At 49.0% G+C, this 18,112-nt stretch overlaps 1 protein-coding gene across 2 annotated transcripts in view; it reads right to left on the reverse strand.

Moving 5' to 3' along the window:
- Window positions 1-685: 685 nt before the first annotated feature.
- Window positions 686-18,112, reverse strand: part of LOC311583897 (mitochondrial inner membrane m-AAA protease component AFG3L1) — a 35,233-nt gene continuing 17,806 nt past the window's right edge. For both annotated transcript variants that reach the window (XM_084757845.1, XM_084757846.1), the window contains 12 exons: window positions 16,652-16,720; window positions 15,139-15,263; window positions 13,445-13,715; window positions 12,885-13,022; window positions 12,601-12,754; window positions 10,861-10,968; window positions 9,925-10,050; window positions 3,928-4,038; window positions 3,152-3,267; window positions 1,824-2,024; window positions 1,546-1,740; window positions 686-1,379 (listed from right to left, as the gene is read on the reverse strand). In XM_084757845.1, the coding sequence (XP_084613971.1) occupies window positions 1,161-1,379; window positions 1,546-1,740; window positions 1,824-2,024; window positions 3,152-3,267; window positions 3,928-4,038; window positions 9,925-10,050; window positions 10,861-10,968; window positions 12,601-12,754; window positions 12,885-13,022; window positions 13,445-13,715; window positions 15,139-15,263; window positions 16,652-16,720 (1,833 nt within the window). In that variant the 3' untranslated portion in view covers window positions 686-1,160. The remainder of the gene's footprint in view (window positions 1,380-1,545; window positions 1,741-1,823; window positions 2,025-3,151; window positions 3,268-3,927; window positions 4,039-9,924; window positions 10,051-10,860; window positions 10,969-12,600; window positions 12,755-12,884; window positions 13,023-13,444; window positions 13,716-15,138; window positions 15,264-16,651; window positions 16,721-18,112) is intronic.

Raw genomic sequence — 18,112 nt, forward strand, 5'->3', positions numbered from 1 at the left:
AAACCCAAATAAGATAGAAAGCAATTGAGGAAGACATGCTGTGTTAAGCTCTGGCCTCCGTATAATCACATGCACACATGCTTATGCATACACACAAGCACCTGTAGTATACACACAGGGACAAATGGATTCCTCCCCAGGGGCACGCGCAGACCTGAAGGGACGGGTGAGGCGGCTGATGCAGCTGATGGTGCAGCCCCAAGACCTGCGACCCCAGGGCGTCCTGAAGGAAGGACACAAACAAGGAGGCTTGGAGGAACCCAGGCCTCCAAGCATGAGGAGGTCACACAGAGCAGGCCTCACCACACCCCAGGACCCACAAGAAGAATGTTTCTCTTTTAGCTCATGGAGGCATAGAGTTCACAAAGCCGTTCCTTTCATCAAGAGCTGTTCCGCTACAAACGGGGTGACAGATCTGCAACAGAGCTGGAGGGCCCGACTCAAAACAACTCTTTTGTGACTGAAGGGCAAAGGGCATGCTGGGAAAAGGACTGTGGTAAAATGGAATTAAATCTGACACTCCATCAGTGAAGCAAACCCCAAGGCTAGATGCCAGGTCTGACTGAGGGAATAAAGTTCCTGACACTGCCACAGGCCAGGGATGGCCATACTCCCTGTCCTTAGCCACAGCCCAACTGGTGTGCTGGCTTCCTAAGGACCGACCAGCTTATAAGCCTAGCCTTCCTTTGTAAATTAGCTTACATCTTCCTTAATTCTTTACCAAACTCTAACTGTGTGGGGTCAGGCTTGCCCTCTGAGCAGTTACCTCAGGCAAGCTCTAAGAGACACACCTAGAAACCGATCAGCCGTGTCTACTGAAAGCACAATGTAGCTCCAAATGGCCCCACACAGGGATCCCGCAGAAGACAACACTCATGGCTTCACAGAAGCCAGAGTCCAACTTCCTCTCCTATCTGAACTGGCCAACCTCTAGGTGCAGGCCTGTGGTCTCAGGCCACACCTGTGCTCCCTCGGCTATTTCCTTGGCTGGATGCCACCAAGTCCCAGCTCCCCTCTGGATTCTGAAGGTCTTGTCTAAAACATCTGTCTGCAGTTGTCACCTGTTTTAATTTGTTTTCCAGTCCCTCTGGCAGCTACTCCCCAACAGTCAAGCAGCTCCCATCAACAGTGGTCACGGGCAGCCACCCACGGGCCACAGGCTAAGCAGGACTCTCCTGCAAGCGCTGCTCAGGGCTTCCTCCCTCCCTCCCCTGATTCCAGTCTTTCAGGCCCTCAGGAAGGGATGTGTCCTCCTCTAGGCTGCCGGTCCCCTCTACAAATTCCTCATAGGAAGACTTCTCTGCAAAGGGCCGAGGACCCAAGAGCTCTATCATGTCGGCCTTCTCCAGCACTTCTTTCTCCAGGAGTCGCCTGCTCACCTGAAAAGGATGGCCACCCATCAGGCTGCTGTGCCCAAGCCAGGGATGTACTTAGTGGTCCTGATGCAGGATAGAACCTAACTTAAGAAGGCCCAGAAAGATGAGCATGGGCCACACCCCAGCCTGGGGCCCACAGCCTGGCTGTCTCTGAGCAGAGCCCACTCACCTTCTCAACCTGCTCCCGGCACTGTGTGAGCAGCTCCAGGGTTCGATTATAGGCAGACCTGACAAGGCACCTGACCTCCTCATCAATGAGCTGGGCAGTGGCCTCACTGTACGGCTTCTCCACCATGGTTTCACCTTGTCTGGGGAGGTCAAAGGATACCTGGCCCAGCTTCTCGCTCATTCCAAACTGCACCACCTGAAGAGCAGAGCGGGAGGAGTCTAGGCTAAGTCACGTCCAAAGCAACTACCAGGGCCGCACAGCAGGACACTGCTCCTCACCTGGGCATAGGCACTCTGCGTGACCTTCCTCAGGTCATCCTGAGCCCCTGTGGTGATCTGACCAAAGAACAGCTGCTCAGCCACCCTACCCCCCAGCATCATACACATGCGGTCGAAGAGCTGCTCCCGCGTGTAGAGGTACTGCTCACGGGGAAGGTACTGGGCATAGCCGAGCCCCTTGCCCCGAGGTATGATGGACACCTGAAAAATAAGAGCCTCGAGCTGGAGAAACTGCTAAGTGGTCAAGAGCATGGACTGCTCTTACGGAAAACCCCAGAGTCCCCCTTCAGGACTTTGAGTGAGGGCTACACTCATGTGTACAAACCTACACACACACACACACACACACACACACACACACACACACACACACACACACACACACACACAAGGAGGCTGGAGAGACGTCTCATCAGGTAAGAGTATTGCCACAAACAGACCCAGGTTCAGTTCCTAGCACCCCTCCAGTGGCTCCCAACCATCTGTAACTCCATAGCCTGAGCTCCAGGGCAGCTGACGGTCTTCTGCTGAGGTCACCTGGTGCACATATAAACATGCAGGACAACACTCATTCACATAAAATAAACCTTAACAAATATTAAAATTAATCTTAAAGAAAAGTCAAAGCCTAGTCTCTGTCAGCCTCAAACACTGTCCCATAAGATGCCGCACTGGCCTGGTCCCTTAGGGCTGAGGATGGCAGGACAAGAGCCCTGACTTGAGCCCCCTATAGACCAATGGAGTTACCCTGACGAGTAGCCCACCCCAACAGCCTCAAGGTCTGACCGGCCAACAAAGGCGCTGCAGGAACTGAATGCGCAATTACTTGAACAATAGTCAGATCCAAAGCCTAAGAGTTGAGCCAGGCCCCTCCCAGAGCCAACACCTCCTCCTCTACTTCCCTCCTCAAAAAGGAATCTGTCAAGTTATAGACCAGTGTAATCCATGAAAAGTAAAAGGGGGCTGGAGAGATGGCTCAGGTACTCCCCACCAACCCTTAGGACCAAAGTTTAATGCCCAGGACCCATATAGAGAAAACTGGCTCTCACCCCTGACCATCATGTGTGTACACACATATTCTCTCTCTCTCTCTCTCTCTCTCTCTCTCTCTCTCTCTCTCTCTCTCTCTCTCTCTCTCTGTGTGTGTGTGTGTGTGTGTGTCTGTCTGTCTGTCTGTCTGTCTGTCTGTCTCTCTCACACACACACACACACACACAGAAAGGAAAATAAAAGAGCTGTGCTATATCCATGTGGGCTGACGCCAGAGATGGCCCTTGGGCCTAGAGGCTGCCAAGGCCATCAGCTGACTAACAGCCCGAGCAACTGACCTTCAGCAGAGGGTCTGCGTGCTCCAGGAACCAGCCCACCACAGCATGGCCGGCCTCGTGGTAGGCTACAGTTGTCTTCTCACGGGGCTGTAGGACCTGCGTCTTCTTCTCCAGGCCTACAAACCACATTCCAAGGAGGGAGAAAATGGAAGAATGTCCACCCCAAGCCCCAGAGGCACCTGACAGCCTGGCCTGGGACCTGAGGGGCAGCTCCATTCTACAACACCCTGGAGTGAAATCCACCCCCCAGCACCGGAGGGCAGCCACTCGTCCACTCCAACCAAGACGGCCTCGCCGCTCCAGCAGCCATTCTCGGGGCTGGAGTGAGGCTTACAGGGGAGGCGCACTGGCTGCTCCTCTAGAAGTTGAGGGTTCAATTCCTAGCACCTACATGGCAGCTCACAACCACATGTTCCAAAGAGATCTGCCGCCCTCTGTGCACTGCACACATGTAGCACACATACACATAAATAAATCTAAAAACAATTTTTTTTTAAAGCAAGCCACTGTCAACAGTCATAGGATCACTCTGTTTGTGTCAAGAAGCAATAGCCCAGCACAGTGACACAAAGGGGTCGTGCTTGATGTCCAGTGAGCACACAAAGTAGGCAAAGGACACAGAAGCAGATGACAGTATGTAGTGAGCAGCTCAGACTGCCACTATGAGGATTGATTACTTAGTTCACCAGGTCTGGTTTCTCAGGCCTGCATACAACTCAGAGGGGAGCAGCAGCTGCCGGGGAGCCCTAGTTCTCAGGGGCCGTGCGTGGGCTCACCTCCAATGACCCTCTCGATGGCTTGCTCGAAGTGCCGCTCCTGGACGGAAGGGCTAAGATGGCGGGCGGCAATCAGAGCTGCTTCATTGCACACATTCGAAATGTCAGCACCTGAGTCAGGAAAAGAGTAAAGTTAATGTTTCTGGCTGTTGGCATCCTGCCAAGATCAACTTTATTAAAAGAAAATCTCGACGGGTGTGGTGGCGCACGCCTTTAATCCCAGTACTTGGGAGGCAGAGGCAGGTGGATCGCTGTGAGTTCGAGGCCAGCCTGGTCTACAAAGTGAGCCCAGGACAGCCAAAGCTACACAGAGAAACCCTGTCTTGAAAAGCCAAAAAAAACAAAAACAAAAACAAAACAAAACAAAAAACCAAACATGAGGTACTAAATATGATGCAATAAATTGTTTTGAAAAACAAAAAACAGAAACAAAACAAGCCAAAGTTTCTGACTAGTTACACAATTTTATTGAGAAACAATTCATGTGTCCCAAGGGCATATGCAATGTTAACTCTAGTGAACGCACTGCTGTGACTGATAGCATCACCCACCTCACGGGATCTACAGTGACCTGAAGACAGAGCTCTGGACCGTGAGGTGATGGAGCGGCCTCCATGGGAGCCTATGCTTGAATTCTTGGTCCCCAGTTGGTGGAGCTGACTGGGAAGGACTAGGAGGCGTGGCTTTGTGAGAGGAGGCGTGTCACAGGGGATCTGGATTGCAGGTTCCCAGTCAGGTCCCTCAGCTCTCTCCTGCTGCTCCACCTTTGCTCCACGGTCATGGACTCTAACAGTCCACAACCGGAAGGCCAATTAAATGCTTTCTTCTGTCAGCTGCCCTGCTCATGGTGTTTTATCATAGCAGCAGGAAGGAAGCCACGACAGCACGTGAGGTTGTCTTGACTGCATCAATCTATGTCAAAGGAACCATGGTCACTGTGGGGAGATCTAGGCTGTAAAGTGGAAATGAGCTAAGTACCAACATGAGGTGCCCGTCGCTCTCTGTGCCTAGACGGGACATGACCAGCTCCCTCAGCTCCTGTCACTTTGACTCCCCACCTCGATGAACTATATAGCCTGGAACTCTGAGCCACAATAAGTCCTTTCTCCCTTGAGTTCCTTTTGTCAGGGTGTTTTATGACAGCAGCAGAAAAAGGAACGGAGCCACGATGGGCACAAGCCTGCTGTGAGACACAGTCGTCGCTAGCCTGTTTTCACTTCTGTGGGTTCTGGTTTCAGGATCGCAACTGAAACGCCCTTATATGAAAAGAATTCACATACGAGGTGGCTTTTCATGTCTGGCTTCTTTCTTTGAGCATTATTTTTTAGACCTCTCTGTGTTGTAGTGTATGTCAGTCCCTCATTCTTTTCTGTTAAGTTTTATTTCTTTTAAGTTCATGAGTTTCTGCCTCCATATATGTATATGCATCGTATGTGTACTTGGAGCCCAGGGATGCCGGACTGGAGCAGTGGTTGTGAGTGACCATGTGAGCAATGGGTACCGAACCAGGGTCCCCTGCAGGAGCAAGTACTCAATCTCCGAGCCAGCTTCCTAGTCCCCAGTATTTCATTCCTTTTTACAGCTGAAAATTGTTCTAATATAGTATATACCATATATTTGTTGATCTACTCAACCACTGTTGTAAATTTGAGGAAGTTTACCATTATTACAAATGGGGCTATGAATATGTATTTTCAAGTCTGAAATACACTTTCTTTTCCGGTTGGTTGGTTGGGCTTTTTTTGTTTTTGGTTTTTTTTTCAAGACAGGGTTTTTCTATGTAGCCTTGGCTGTCATGGCTCAGTCTGTAGACCAGGCTGGCCTTGAACTCAGAGATCTGCCAGCCTCTGCCTCCCAAGTGTGTGGGATTAAAGGCAGCTACTAGTTCCACTTTTAATTATTTTTAAGATTTATTTATTTATTAAGTATACAGTGTTATGCCTGCACACTAGAAGAGGGCACCAGATCTCATTACAGATGGTTGTGAGTCACCATGTGGTTGCTGGGAAATGAACTCAGGACCTTTGGAAGAGCAGGCAATGCTTTTAACTTCTGAGCCCACCTCTCCAGCTCTCACCTTTAATTTTAAAAATCACTTATCAGTACTTCCATTTCTGGCTTTTATAAGAATACACTCTGCAGGGCTGTTTTGGAAAAGTTATAAACCAAAACATTTACCTACAAGGTCACCATTGTAAAGGTGTCTTTCTATGGCCTCAAGCGCTCGCCTGTCTCCCTCTTCCTGCAGCCTGAGGGTTCCTCCCCTCCTTGCGGGGCAGATGTGCTAAAGTAAAGCTCCTTCTGCCTTTACAGCCTGCACTCTCCCCATCACTCTCTAAGGACAGTGCGGGCTATGGTGTTCCCAGTGCCTTCTGGATCCCAGTTACTGAGCAGAAGCCAGGTGCCCGCACTGAGGACCAAGTCCCCTTTGACACTTTCAAGAGCCTCTCATACCTCTGGGCTTTCATATTTGATTTATGAGTCTTACAGGAAGCTGGAACTTATTCCTCCTTCTGAGGCCGCAGAGTTTCTTGGGTGTATGTATGCATTCATGTCTTTATCCAGTGTGGGGAGTTCTGTATTCTCTGTCCTGTCCTTCCTTAAGTCCAACAGGAGGTGCTGGGCTGCCACGGGCCCCTCAGCTCTTCCTTGCCTCTATTTTTTCTCTTCTATTCCACAGATGTAAACACTGCATTTGACCTATTGCATATTTTCTGGTTCTCTTCTGCCTGCTCAGACCGACCGCACTGTCCCTCCAGTAAATCCCACACTCTGCTTGTAGTGCTTTTCAGCTCTAGATTTATTTGTTTATTATTTGGATTTTTAAGACAGGGTTTCTCTGTGTAACAGTTCTGGCTGTCCTGGAACACTGCAGACCAGGCTGGCCTGCCTCTCAGAGCTCTGCCTGACTCTGCCTGGGATTAAAGGCATCCACCTGGCTCAGCTCCAGATTTATGCTTGGATCCTACTGCGACGGTTTTATGATTTTCTTTAGTTCTTTCTTTGAAAGTTTTAAAGATACTTAACTTTTTAAAAAAATATTTATTATATATATATATAGTATTATGCCTGCATGTACTGCATGCCAGAAGAGGGCACCAGATCTCACTGTGGATGGCTGTGAGCCACCATGTGGTTGCTGGGAATTAAACTCAGGACCTCTGGAAGAGCAGTCAGTGCTCTTAACCGCTGAGCCATCTCTCCAGCCCCAAGATACTTAATTTTAAGAACTTTTTTTTTTTTTGAGACAGGGTTTCTCTGTGTAGCCTTGGCTGTCCTGGACTCACTCTGTAGACCAAGCTGGCCTCAAACTCACAGCGATTCACCTGCCTCTGCCTCCCAAGTGCTGGGATTAAAGGCTAAGAACTTTTTAAAATTACATTCCTGTGTATGTGTGAGTGCAGCGTGGCTCAAAGGACAAACTGTGGACGCTGTTCTCTCTTTCCACTATATGGTTACTGGAATCCAAGGTTAAAAATTGCAAGCCAGGCGATGATGGCAGATAGCAGAGGCAGGCAGATCTCTGTGAGTTTGAGGCTATCCTGGTCTACAGAGTGAGTTCTAGGACAGGTAGGGCTACACAGAGAGACTCTGTCTCAAAACAAACAAATCCCTTATTATACTGACTACTGTATTTCCTTCTTCTGTGAACAAACAATACCTGCTACCTTCCAGGGTTTATAGTTTTGTTAAATCCTCAACCAAAAAATTTAGTATCTGCTCAATTTTTCTTGATATATCACAGTGCAAAAAATATATAGCGGCCATGCACAGAGGTGCACACCTGCAATCCCAGCACTCAGGAGGCAGAGGCAGGCGAATTTCTGTGACTTCGAGGACAGCCTGGTCTACAAAGTGAGTCCAGGACAGCCAGGGCTACACAGAGAAACCTAATCTTGAAAAACCAAAAACCAAAAACCAAAAACCAAAAAAAAAAAAAGAAAGAAAGAAAGAAAAAGAAAAAAAGAAAAGAAAAGTAGAAACCATGAAAGAGAAATTTAAGCTACCTGTTTTCTGGGGAAACATCCAGGATTACAAGAGTTGCACCTCCTATCCAAGGGTCAATTCAAATTTATACAGAGGAAGAAGCAGCTTTCAACACTGAGAACCAATGGAGTGCCACAACCAGTTGTGGTTTCTTTGACTTTGTAACCATGCCAACAGTTCTTTTGATGTGGGATTGTACATGGCCCACGCTGTCAGAAACAGCAACACAGCACCCTGATATTCACGGAGACTGCATGCAGTGAGCCTGAGGAGCCCTTCGTCCTTGGTTGTCGTCTTTAAGGTTTATTCTAGTACTTACTGATGTGTATGTGTGCAGTTGACCATGGCGGCCAGAGTGCAGCTGGATTTGCTACTTTGTGGGGTCTTCTTTTTCACCCTTTATCCACCCGGTTTCATCCCCTATCGCTAGATAGAAGAGAAAGAAGGACAGAGGGGAGAGAGGGAGACAGAGATCTTTGAATCTAATTTCTTTTTTCTTGTTTCTTCTTTGAACACGGCTACTGACAAAGCACAACCAACACGCGTGAAGGACCAACAACCACCAACCCCGCCTCTCAGGTCCTAGCATTTATATAATCTCTGATAAATTCCCAGAATCCCAAAGGTCACACAATCATAAAAATGATCTGCAGCTGGCAAAACCATGCCTGTGCTAGAACATGAGGCAAACCAGTCAGCTGCTGCAAAGTAGCCCCGTATCCCCACACCTAGGATTAAAACAGAAACACAGTCTTATATTTGTTTTTGTTTTTGTTTTCTTGAGGGTGGTGGTAAGACAAGGTTTCTCTGTGTTAGCCCTGGCTGCACTGGACTTGCTTTGGAGACCAGGCTGGCCTCGAACTCACAAAAATCCACTTGTCTCACATTCTGAGTGCTGGGATTAAAGACATGCACCACCAACCAATTGCCTGAGGCCAAAATTCCAGAATTCTCACTACACAAAAGAAGGGATCAAAGCCCCAGAGTGAGAGCTATAGGCAGCTGCGGTCCACCCACATGTGTGCGAGGAATCTAACTATAGTCCTTTGAAACAGCAACAAACAATCTGAGGGGCTGAGCTGTCTCTCAGCCCTGGAAACGGCACCCTGAGTCCACGTGGAGTGGCTGGAACGGGCTGTGAGGGAGTCCAAGTCCTTCCGCTGTGGAACAGCCTTAACTCCTGGCCGAGTCCCCCAAGCTGGAAGTGGACGCCTCAACTCTGCAAGGGGCAAGGAAATGGGTCAGGAAGGACATGCTAGACAGAATACCAAGACGGCCTTCACATGTAACCCGGCTAGAGCAAGCCTGGCCCAGTGCTGAGCAGGACGCTGTCGGGAACCAGAGGAGGCTCGCGGCAGGAGGGAAAAGCTGTGGGTCAGAAGACCTCCAGTGACAATGAGGCAACAGCGGCCTTCAGCAGGCTACTCTGGAGAGGCAAAGAGGACAGAAGACCCCTTCCATAGGTCCCCACCTATTTCTGGGGTCCAAGCCACTCTGGGAGAGAAACAAGAACCCTAGCACCAATGACTAGGTATTGAGTAAAAAAAGAAAAACCAGACGAACACTCCAGATAAGAGTCAAGCCAAGACCCACGTGCAATACGAGGCCTCTCTTCTGCAGTAAGGACTCAAGTCTGACTAGAAACCCGAGAACTGCCGGGCATGGTGGCGCGCGCCTTTAATCCCAGCACTCGGGAGGCAGAGGCAGGCGGATCGCTGTGAGTTCGAGGCCAGCCTGGTCTACAAAGTGAGTCCAGGATGGCCAAGGCTACATAGAGAGACCCTGTCTCGAAAAACCAAAAAAAAAAAAAAAGGAAAAGAAACCCGAGAACTTCAATGTGAGCCTACAGACTCAGGCTAAGAGCCGCTGAAGAAGGTTCAGAGTTCCACAGGCCAGGGTGAGCGCTTGCCAGGACCAAATGGACAGGCGCGGCAGCCATGGTGCGGCTACAGACTAAGGAAAGCGTAAGAAGGGCCCCGCTATGATGGGGCTCAGTCAAGTAACACTTACCAGTGAAGCCTGGGGTGAGAGCTGCCAGCTTCCTGGAAAGGGAGTCTTTGGTGAGGCTTTTATCTAGCTTGAGTGGTCGCAAGTGGACCTTGAAAATAGAGGACCTGCCTTTGATGTCAGGGGGACCTAAGGAAGAAAATGAGGCAGACAATGCGATGTTTTCAGAGCTCCCGGGGTGAGTTTCCCCACGACTTCACAGAAGGTAAGGACAGACAGCAGAGGCCCTGCTGCCTCCATCAGCTGACTGCAGCAAGACTGAAATGGCCAAAAGCCCACAATGTACCTGCCCTAGGCAAGGCCACCACCAAAACACCTTCTTGAACTAGGTACGCAGCTTACTGGTAGAGTTAGTATAACCCTGGGGTCAATCACCAGTAAAACACACACACTCACACACATTTACACACACACACACACATTTTCACATTCTCACACACATAATTTCACACCTTCACACCCATACACAAACTCACACATTCACACTCTCACACACACATAAACACACACACACAGGCACTCTCACATACACGCACACACACACTCTCACACACAAAACCCCTCTACTTTCTTAATATTAAATCCATTCCCAAAGGCCATGTGACCCATCAGAAACTGCCCTGAACACAGGTAATAGCCACACAAGACCAATGCGCTCCACCCGGGAGATGTGAGGGAAGGTTCATATCCTTGACCCCCAGGGAGAAGGGCAGCAGGAAACCCTTGTCCTCTCAAGTATCCACGCTGGGGATATAAACACGCTATACCACTCTCATCTGGCTTCCCTACAAGACATCTGCACAGGCCAAACCGCACCCGTCATCCCCAAATGTCAGACAGGCCCAGCACCAACCCTCTGAAGACACAGAGAATGAACTCTCTACATCTTTACCCTCGGGGCTCAGACCCAAACCTCAGACATATATGACATCCACTCACCAATGTAGATCTGGCGGTCAAAGCGGCCAGGCCGTGTGAGGGCTGGGTCCAGGATGTCAGGGCGATTGGTGCCAGCCAGCACGACCACATTAGTGGCAGAGCTGAATCCTAAACACAAGGAAGGCTGAGTAACTCGAAGAAAGGCCCAGGCAACACCTGAACCCCATGGCCTTTCCACAGCAGGCCTCAGGCTGGCTTTCCTGCCCTTTGCTTGCCCCTCACCCTTCTGTGGGAGCCATGGAGCAGGAATGAGGGCCCTGCTCAGCTGCCCTGGGGACTCAGACTTGCCCCATTTGAGGAAAGACAATACACGGCCTTGACCTCTGGCTCTGAGGTCCCACGTTACCTTCTGCTCGGAGTAAGGGACATTCCCCCTGGTGGGAAAGCAGACCTTTTCTCAGAAAACAGAGAGCCCTATGACCTGAGACAAGGCTAAGAGAGAAAGGCCAGGACATGGCATCTCCTTTGTACTTTTGCTTCCTGCCAGCCTGACACCATCTTGTCAGGGCTCACTGCCTCTTCCCACCCAGGTCCTTGTGGCTTGTGGGATTCATGGAGTGCAGCCAGGTGATGGCAGCCAGGAGCATTCATCCAAGGAAAGCCCGTGAGGACTGTGGTGAACTGTGCACTTGTGTCCCCTCAGTCCCCTCCAGTGGAAGGCACAGTGAACCACATAGTTCACTTAGCTTTAGGTATTAATAGACAATTCTAGCAACAACTTTGGTATGTACAGAAGTGCCTGTAACTGCTTTGGCTGCCGTAAGGCCATATGACCATGTGACTCATTCCGAGCACCTGCCTTCCTCCCTGGAGGACTCTGGAGTCTTGGTACCTGCAAAGCAGAGGGCACCTGACCACCTCCCAGTGGAAACATCAGGAACTCAGTCACCATAACCCCTGATCACAGCAACTCCTAAATGCCATCACAGCTTGTACCCGGAGAAGATTCTAGAAACTGCACCTGCTCACAGATGCCATCCCACGTGCCTTCCTTTTGGCTACTTTTGTTGTGTGTCCTTCCTTTGTGCCGGGTCACACCTGAGTACACCTGATTCTGTGACTCGCTGGCAAAATACCAAGGGGGGGGTGGTGGCTAAGGAATTCAACATGACCCTAGAGCCAAAGTGAAGACAAAATCTGCCAAAGATGCAGTGGAAGTATTTCTGAGCTCAAAAGTTGGGAGCGCCTGGAAGGACCCTGTGGAGGGACACCCTGGCTACAGTGACTCTGAGATTCGCAGAACAAGGCCCAAGAAAGGAGTATGGCTGTCCTCCGTGCACCAAAAGGGACACTCAAGCTCATATGCCTGGTCTACCTCATCCCAGCCAACTTCCCACCTCCCGGAACGTAGGCAACAAGTTTCCCATTGGGCGGTGAGGAGCACTACGTGGATCAAACACTCATTTCTCATATGATTGCTTGAGAGCGTTCTTCCTTAAAATCAGAACACACAGCCGGCCGTGGCGGGACACACCTTTAATCCCAGCACTCAGGGAGGCAGAGGCAGGCAGATTTCTGAGGCCAGTCTAAGACAGCCAATGGCTACACAGAGAAACCCTGTCTCAAAAAACAAAACACAAATCAGACTGCATCATCCAGACACAGTGGCACACTGTAATCTGTAAGCCCGGCATTCAGAAAGAACCAGAGCTCTAATACTGGCTACACAGTAAGAAAGAAGAGTAAATCTACATTCCTCCAGAAACGAGTCTCCGCAGCCCTGCTGCCGTGTCCACTCACCATCCAGCTCTACAAGCATCTGGTTTAAAGTGTTCTCCTGCTCGCTCTGGCCTCCCAGGTGACCACGGCCTCGCTTCCTGCCGATTGCATCGATCTCATCAATGAATAAAATACAAGGAGCATTTTTTCGGGCCATTGCAAACATGTCACGAACCTGAAAAAGGAATCCAGACGCTGTTTTGTTACTTACTTTCCTATCGCACAGAAGAGCAGTTCACTTTAGTCCTCCCTCCAACACATCAGCACCTCCCTGATGGGGCGCCCTCAGGACTTGTCCCACCTACCCGTGCTGGCCCAACACCAACAAACATTTCCAGGAACTCCGACCCATTCACAGTGATGAAGGGCACACTGGCCTCCCCAGCAGTTGCTTTTGCAAGAAGTGTTTTGCCAGTACCAGGTGGGCCAGTGAGCATTGCTCCCTGCAAGGGAAAAGGGACACCTAGTTCTCTACAGGACACACAGCACACTGGGAACAAGCCCAGTTCTACTTAAATCTAAAAAAGGCATTTGTTTCTTAACACATGCAGGCAAGTTCTAGGACTAACAATCTCATCAAATACACTTTTAGAGCCTACGATTTTTAGAAAATTGTTTCTCTAAAAATTAATGCACATGATTGCAGAAATGCCTCAGTCGAAGTAAGGTGCCATGCAAGCCAAAAGATCTGAGTTCAGTGTCTACAACCAATGTAAAAAAGACAGGGACAGAGATAATCACACTTTGAGGTTTCAGATGTTCAAATCAGACCTGGTATCTCACTCTCTTCCTGCTGTCTGCCAATCTAGATGCAGAACTCTCAGCTCCTTCTCCAGCACCACCATGATGACAATGGCCTGAATACCTTTGGAATTTTGGCTCCTAAATCCTGATACTGCTTTGGATTCTTCAGGAAATTAACAAACTCCATAATTTCCAACTTGGCTTCTTCACAGCCAGCCACATCTGCGAACCGCACATCAATGTTGTTCTTTAAGATCTTGGCCGTCGTCTCCCCAACGCTGAATAGGCCTCCTCCGCGCCCGCCACGCCCCGTCCCCATTGGACCCCTCTTCATAGCATAGAGGAGAATGCTAACGAGGACCAGGGTGGGCACCAGGCTTCTGAGAAGAGAGCTGCAAAGCCCAAGAAAACCATTTGTTACATTCACTTAGTAAGATCAGTCTAGCTGGCATTTGCTACTTTGTGGGTTCCTTTTTCTTCCACCCTAATAAACAGGAGAGAAAAAAAGAAAAGGGGGTGATGTTATCCTTAGACTACTTCCTGCTGATTGGGGGTGTCAAGCTCCTTGGGCCAAGTTTGGTCTTTGCTGTCAGAATATCTAAGTTCTTCTTCTTCTCATTTCTTTGCACACAACTACTTACCAAACAGCGATCAACAGCAACCAGCAACCGCCAGCCTATCGGAGCTCTAGCATTTATATACCCTCTGAAAAGCTTCAGAATTCCAAATGTCACACACTCACAGAAAATAGCTGCAGCTGGCAAAATCGCACCCCTGGTAGAGCACAAGGCAAATCATAGTCAGCTGCCGTGAAGCATATTCCCATAGCATTCCTGTGGGGGGTTTTGTTTGTTTGTTTTTTGACTTTTTTTTTTGGGTTTTGGTTTTTGAGACCCCGGTTTCTCCTGACTGTTCTGGACTCTCTTTGTAGACCAGGCTGGCCTCAGACTCACAGAAATCCACTTGCCTCTGCCTCCCGAGTGCTGGGATTAAAGGTATGTGTCACCATGCCCAGATTATTTCTGTGTTTTTTAAAAGAAACCAAAATTTGTACTACAGGTCAGAAGTTCTATTGTTATCCAGAAAGAACAAACAACTTTAAAACATTTACTGCACAAAAGGAGCAGTTTCTAAAATGTCCCTAAGTCTGCCTGCAGTCTGTCAGTCCTGACTGCACTGCACCTGCCCTGACCTACCCAACAAAAGGCTTGGTAGGGCAGGAGGCTGCAGCCTTAGCCTGTGACTAAGTTGGTCTGAAAGAGCCTTAGCCATGTGCTTGTCTCAGGCGACTCTGACTCATCAGAGATATTAATACCTAATATGTTTATTTTTCCTGCATACTTCTTTGTTTTCAAGACAGGGTTTCCCTGTGTAGCCCTGGCTGTCCTGGACTCTCTTTGCAGACCAGGCTGGCCTCAAACTCAGTGATCCACCCGCCTCTGCCTCCCGTGCTGGGATTACAACCACACCCTGCTTTATAATCCTTTTTAAAGGCTGCTCGGCACTGAATCACTGAATAGAGAGACGTAAGCCAGTGCCATGTGTGCACTTGGGCAGCTGAGGCAAGAGAACCACTTGAACCCAGGAGCCAAGACCTGGATGATGATGAAAAGATCTTAAAAACAAAACATTTTAAAACTAAAAATAGACCAAAACATGGGGCAGTGGGCATGCCTTTAAAACAAACAAACAAATATATGTACACATATACAGTATTGATACTGTAAACATTAGCAGATGCCCTGACTGTCTTGTGTTCAGAATCAAGCGTCTCACACTACATCTCCCACAGACCTCTGCACCCCGAGAACTCACCCATCACTCTCAGTAGTGTAGACCACGGCAGCCTGGTTGGTTGGCTCAATCCCCAGTTCCCACTGGGCAGATTCGAGGTTACGTTCAAAGGTATCAACACTACCGATGTTAAACCACACGAATTTCTGCAGAGACCAAAAGGAAGTTTAGCCTACACCCCATGTCCTGCAGAGAACAGTTCTGACACGCACATCCACACTTGAGCTCTGAAATTATGGACTCCTCTCTCTTTCCCCTAACCCTGACCGCTAGATGCAGACAAATCCCTTCCTAAAGCTAGTCCCAGCCATAAGTATGCAAAGAGTAGCTCATCCAGTTTTAGGCAAACTAAACTTCAAGGTTTAAAGGTCTGGATAAAATATAAAATGCTGCAACAAGAGCCAAGGCCTCTCCCTTTGTCTTTTATTCTTTTGTTTTTGTTTTGTTTTTGAGACACGGTTTCTCTATGTAGCCTTGGCTGTCCTGGACTCACTCTATTGACCAGGCTGGCCTCGAATTCACATCGATCCACCTGCCTCTGCCTTCCGAGTACTGGGATTAAAGGCGTGCGCCACCATGCCCAGCTAATTACATTAGTCTAAAGGCTTCCTGTATTACCAATTTATAACAGTAAGATAGATCATAATAATTTTACATTTTTTGTTTAATTTTTGTGTTTTGTGTATGGCTATTTTTCATGCAAAATATCTATGCACTATGTACACGCCTGGTACCTGTGGAAGCCAGAAGAGGGCAACAGGGCCCCTGGAACTGAGGTTACGAAGGCTTGTGAGCCATCACATGGGAGCTTGAGATGAGGGCGGAGACCTCAAGAAGTGCAGCCAACGGTCCTTTAACCACTGAGCCATCCCTCCAGCCCAAACCATCTTATAACACAGACTGCTGGACAGCTGGGACAGTATCTTACTGAGTGGACAGCTATACTTCACACCTTTTAAAGCTAATGTATCCAGGAGAGGTCACTCTGCAGCTAAGAGCATGCACTGCTCTTGCCAAGGACCAAAGCGTGGTTCTCAGCACTCAAATCAGGAAGCTCATACCCATCCGTTACTCCAGCTCCGGGGGATCTAACACCTCTAGCCTCAGCAAGACCCTGTACACAAACACTCTGACATGCATACACAAAATTTAAAATAATAAAAATAAAATATTTTTTAAAAAGTTAGCCTTGGGGGCCGGGTGTGGTGGCGCACGCCTATAATCCCAGCACTCAGGAGGCAAAGGCAGGTGGATCGCTGTGAGATTGAGGCCAGCCTCGTCTACAAAGTGAGTCTAGGACAGCCAAGGCTACACAGAGAAACCCTGTCTCGAAAAACAACAACAGAAAAGTAGCCTGATGTGGTACACGCCTTTCATCCCAGTGTTTGGGAAGTAGAGGTAGAGGTAGGCAGATCTCTTTTGAGTGTGAAACCAACCTGGTCTACATAGTTCAGGACAGCCAGCACTACACAATGAGACCCTGTCTCAACAAACAAATGTATCTGGGACACTTGGCCTGAAATTCACGCCTCACCTCAGATGTTGTCCCAGGAACAGGAATAACACGCACAAATTGCTTGTTCACGACCTCCAACCGATCCACCTTGGAAAAAGAGAGAGGCAGTCATAATGGTGGGGCAGCAAGAGGGCACTCAAGCCAACCACAAGCACTGTGACACGGCACGCCCGCATCTAAAGATAACGCAGCATCCCATACCCTTGGTAGCCCGGTCAGAGTTTTAGTTTCTTTCTTTTTTTTTTTTTTTTTTTTTTGGTCTTTTGAGACAGGGTTTCTCTGTGTAGCCTTGGCTGTCCTGGACTTGCTTTGTAGACCAGGCTGGCCTCGAACTCACAGCAATCCACCTGCCTCTGCCTCCCAAGTGCTGGGATTAAAGGCCTCTGCCCCCACGCCCGGCTGAGTTTTAGTTTCTTGTTCTCTTGGATCTACAAGCTTAGGGCATAAACCTATCTCACAGTAATAAAACAAAGCCTCAGGAAGTCTCTCAAATTTGGTACATCTGAGCTCCATTCCAGACTTTAAATCCCTAAACAGTCAGAGAGTAAAAGCTGATCACACGGTGTGTGTGAACGTGGGTGCACACGCCTCCATGCATGTGGCCATGAGAGGACCACTTACGGGCCAGTCCTCACCCCCCATGCTGTTCTAGACCAGCGGTCTCACCCTTCCTAAAAAGCTGGGACCCTTTAATATAGCTCATGTTGTGGGGACCCCCAGCCATAAATTATTCTCCTTGCTACCTCATAACTGCAATTTTGCTACTGTTATGAATCATAATTAAAATCCGTGTGTCTTAGGTGGCCCCTGTGAAAGGCTAGTTCAGTCCCGAGGGGGCTGAGGGCCACAGGCGGAGAACTGCTGCGCGTTCTAGCCATCTCTGTTTTCCCAATGCATATTCCAGACTGCCTGGCCCAGGTTTCCAGGGATTCTCCTATCTTCACTCCCATCTCCCCACAAGCGCACAAGGGTCACAGGCAGCCTTGCTGTGCGTCCAGCTTTTACGTGGGCTCTGGGGATTTAACTCAGTCTCATGCTTGCACAGCACGTGTCTGTCCCCACTGAGCATCTCCCTTATCCAGTAGAGTAAAATCCTGAGTGCAGACCTAATCCTGATTCAGAAACACTTTGTCCAAAAACACAGGCGCGCGCGCGCGCGCACACACACACACACACACACACACACACACGATGACAATAAGGACAGAAACAGTCCATAGCTTCTTGAGCTGCCAGCAGCTGTACGACAGACTGGCCTGTGCCTCAGCGAAAGAAAGAAAGCGAGCAGAGAACAAGCACACACCTAGAAGCCTGGCACTCGAGAAGCAGAACTGCTCCAAGTTCAAGACCAGAGTGGGCTACAGAGGGCAATCACGCCTCAAAAACAGCAACCAAAACCCCCAAAAAGAAACAAATCAAAAACACAAATAGATAGAGCCCATTTCGTAAATATAATAACACAGTATTGCTCTTGCTCAA

Source organism: Acomys minous (assembly GCF_964271855.1).
Source record: "Acomys minous genome assembly, chromosome: 14".
Classification (NCBI taxonomy): domain Eukaryota; kingdom Metazoa; phylum Chordata; class Mammalia; order Rodentia; family Muridae; genus Acomys; species Acomys minous.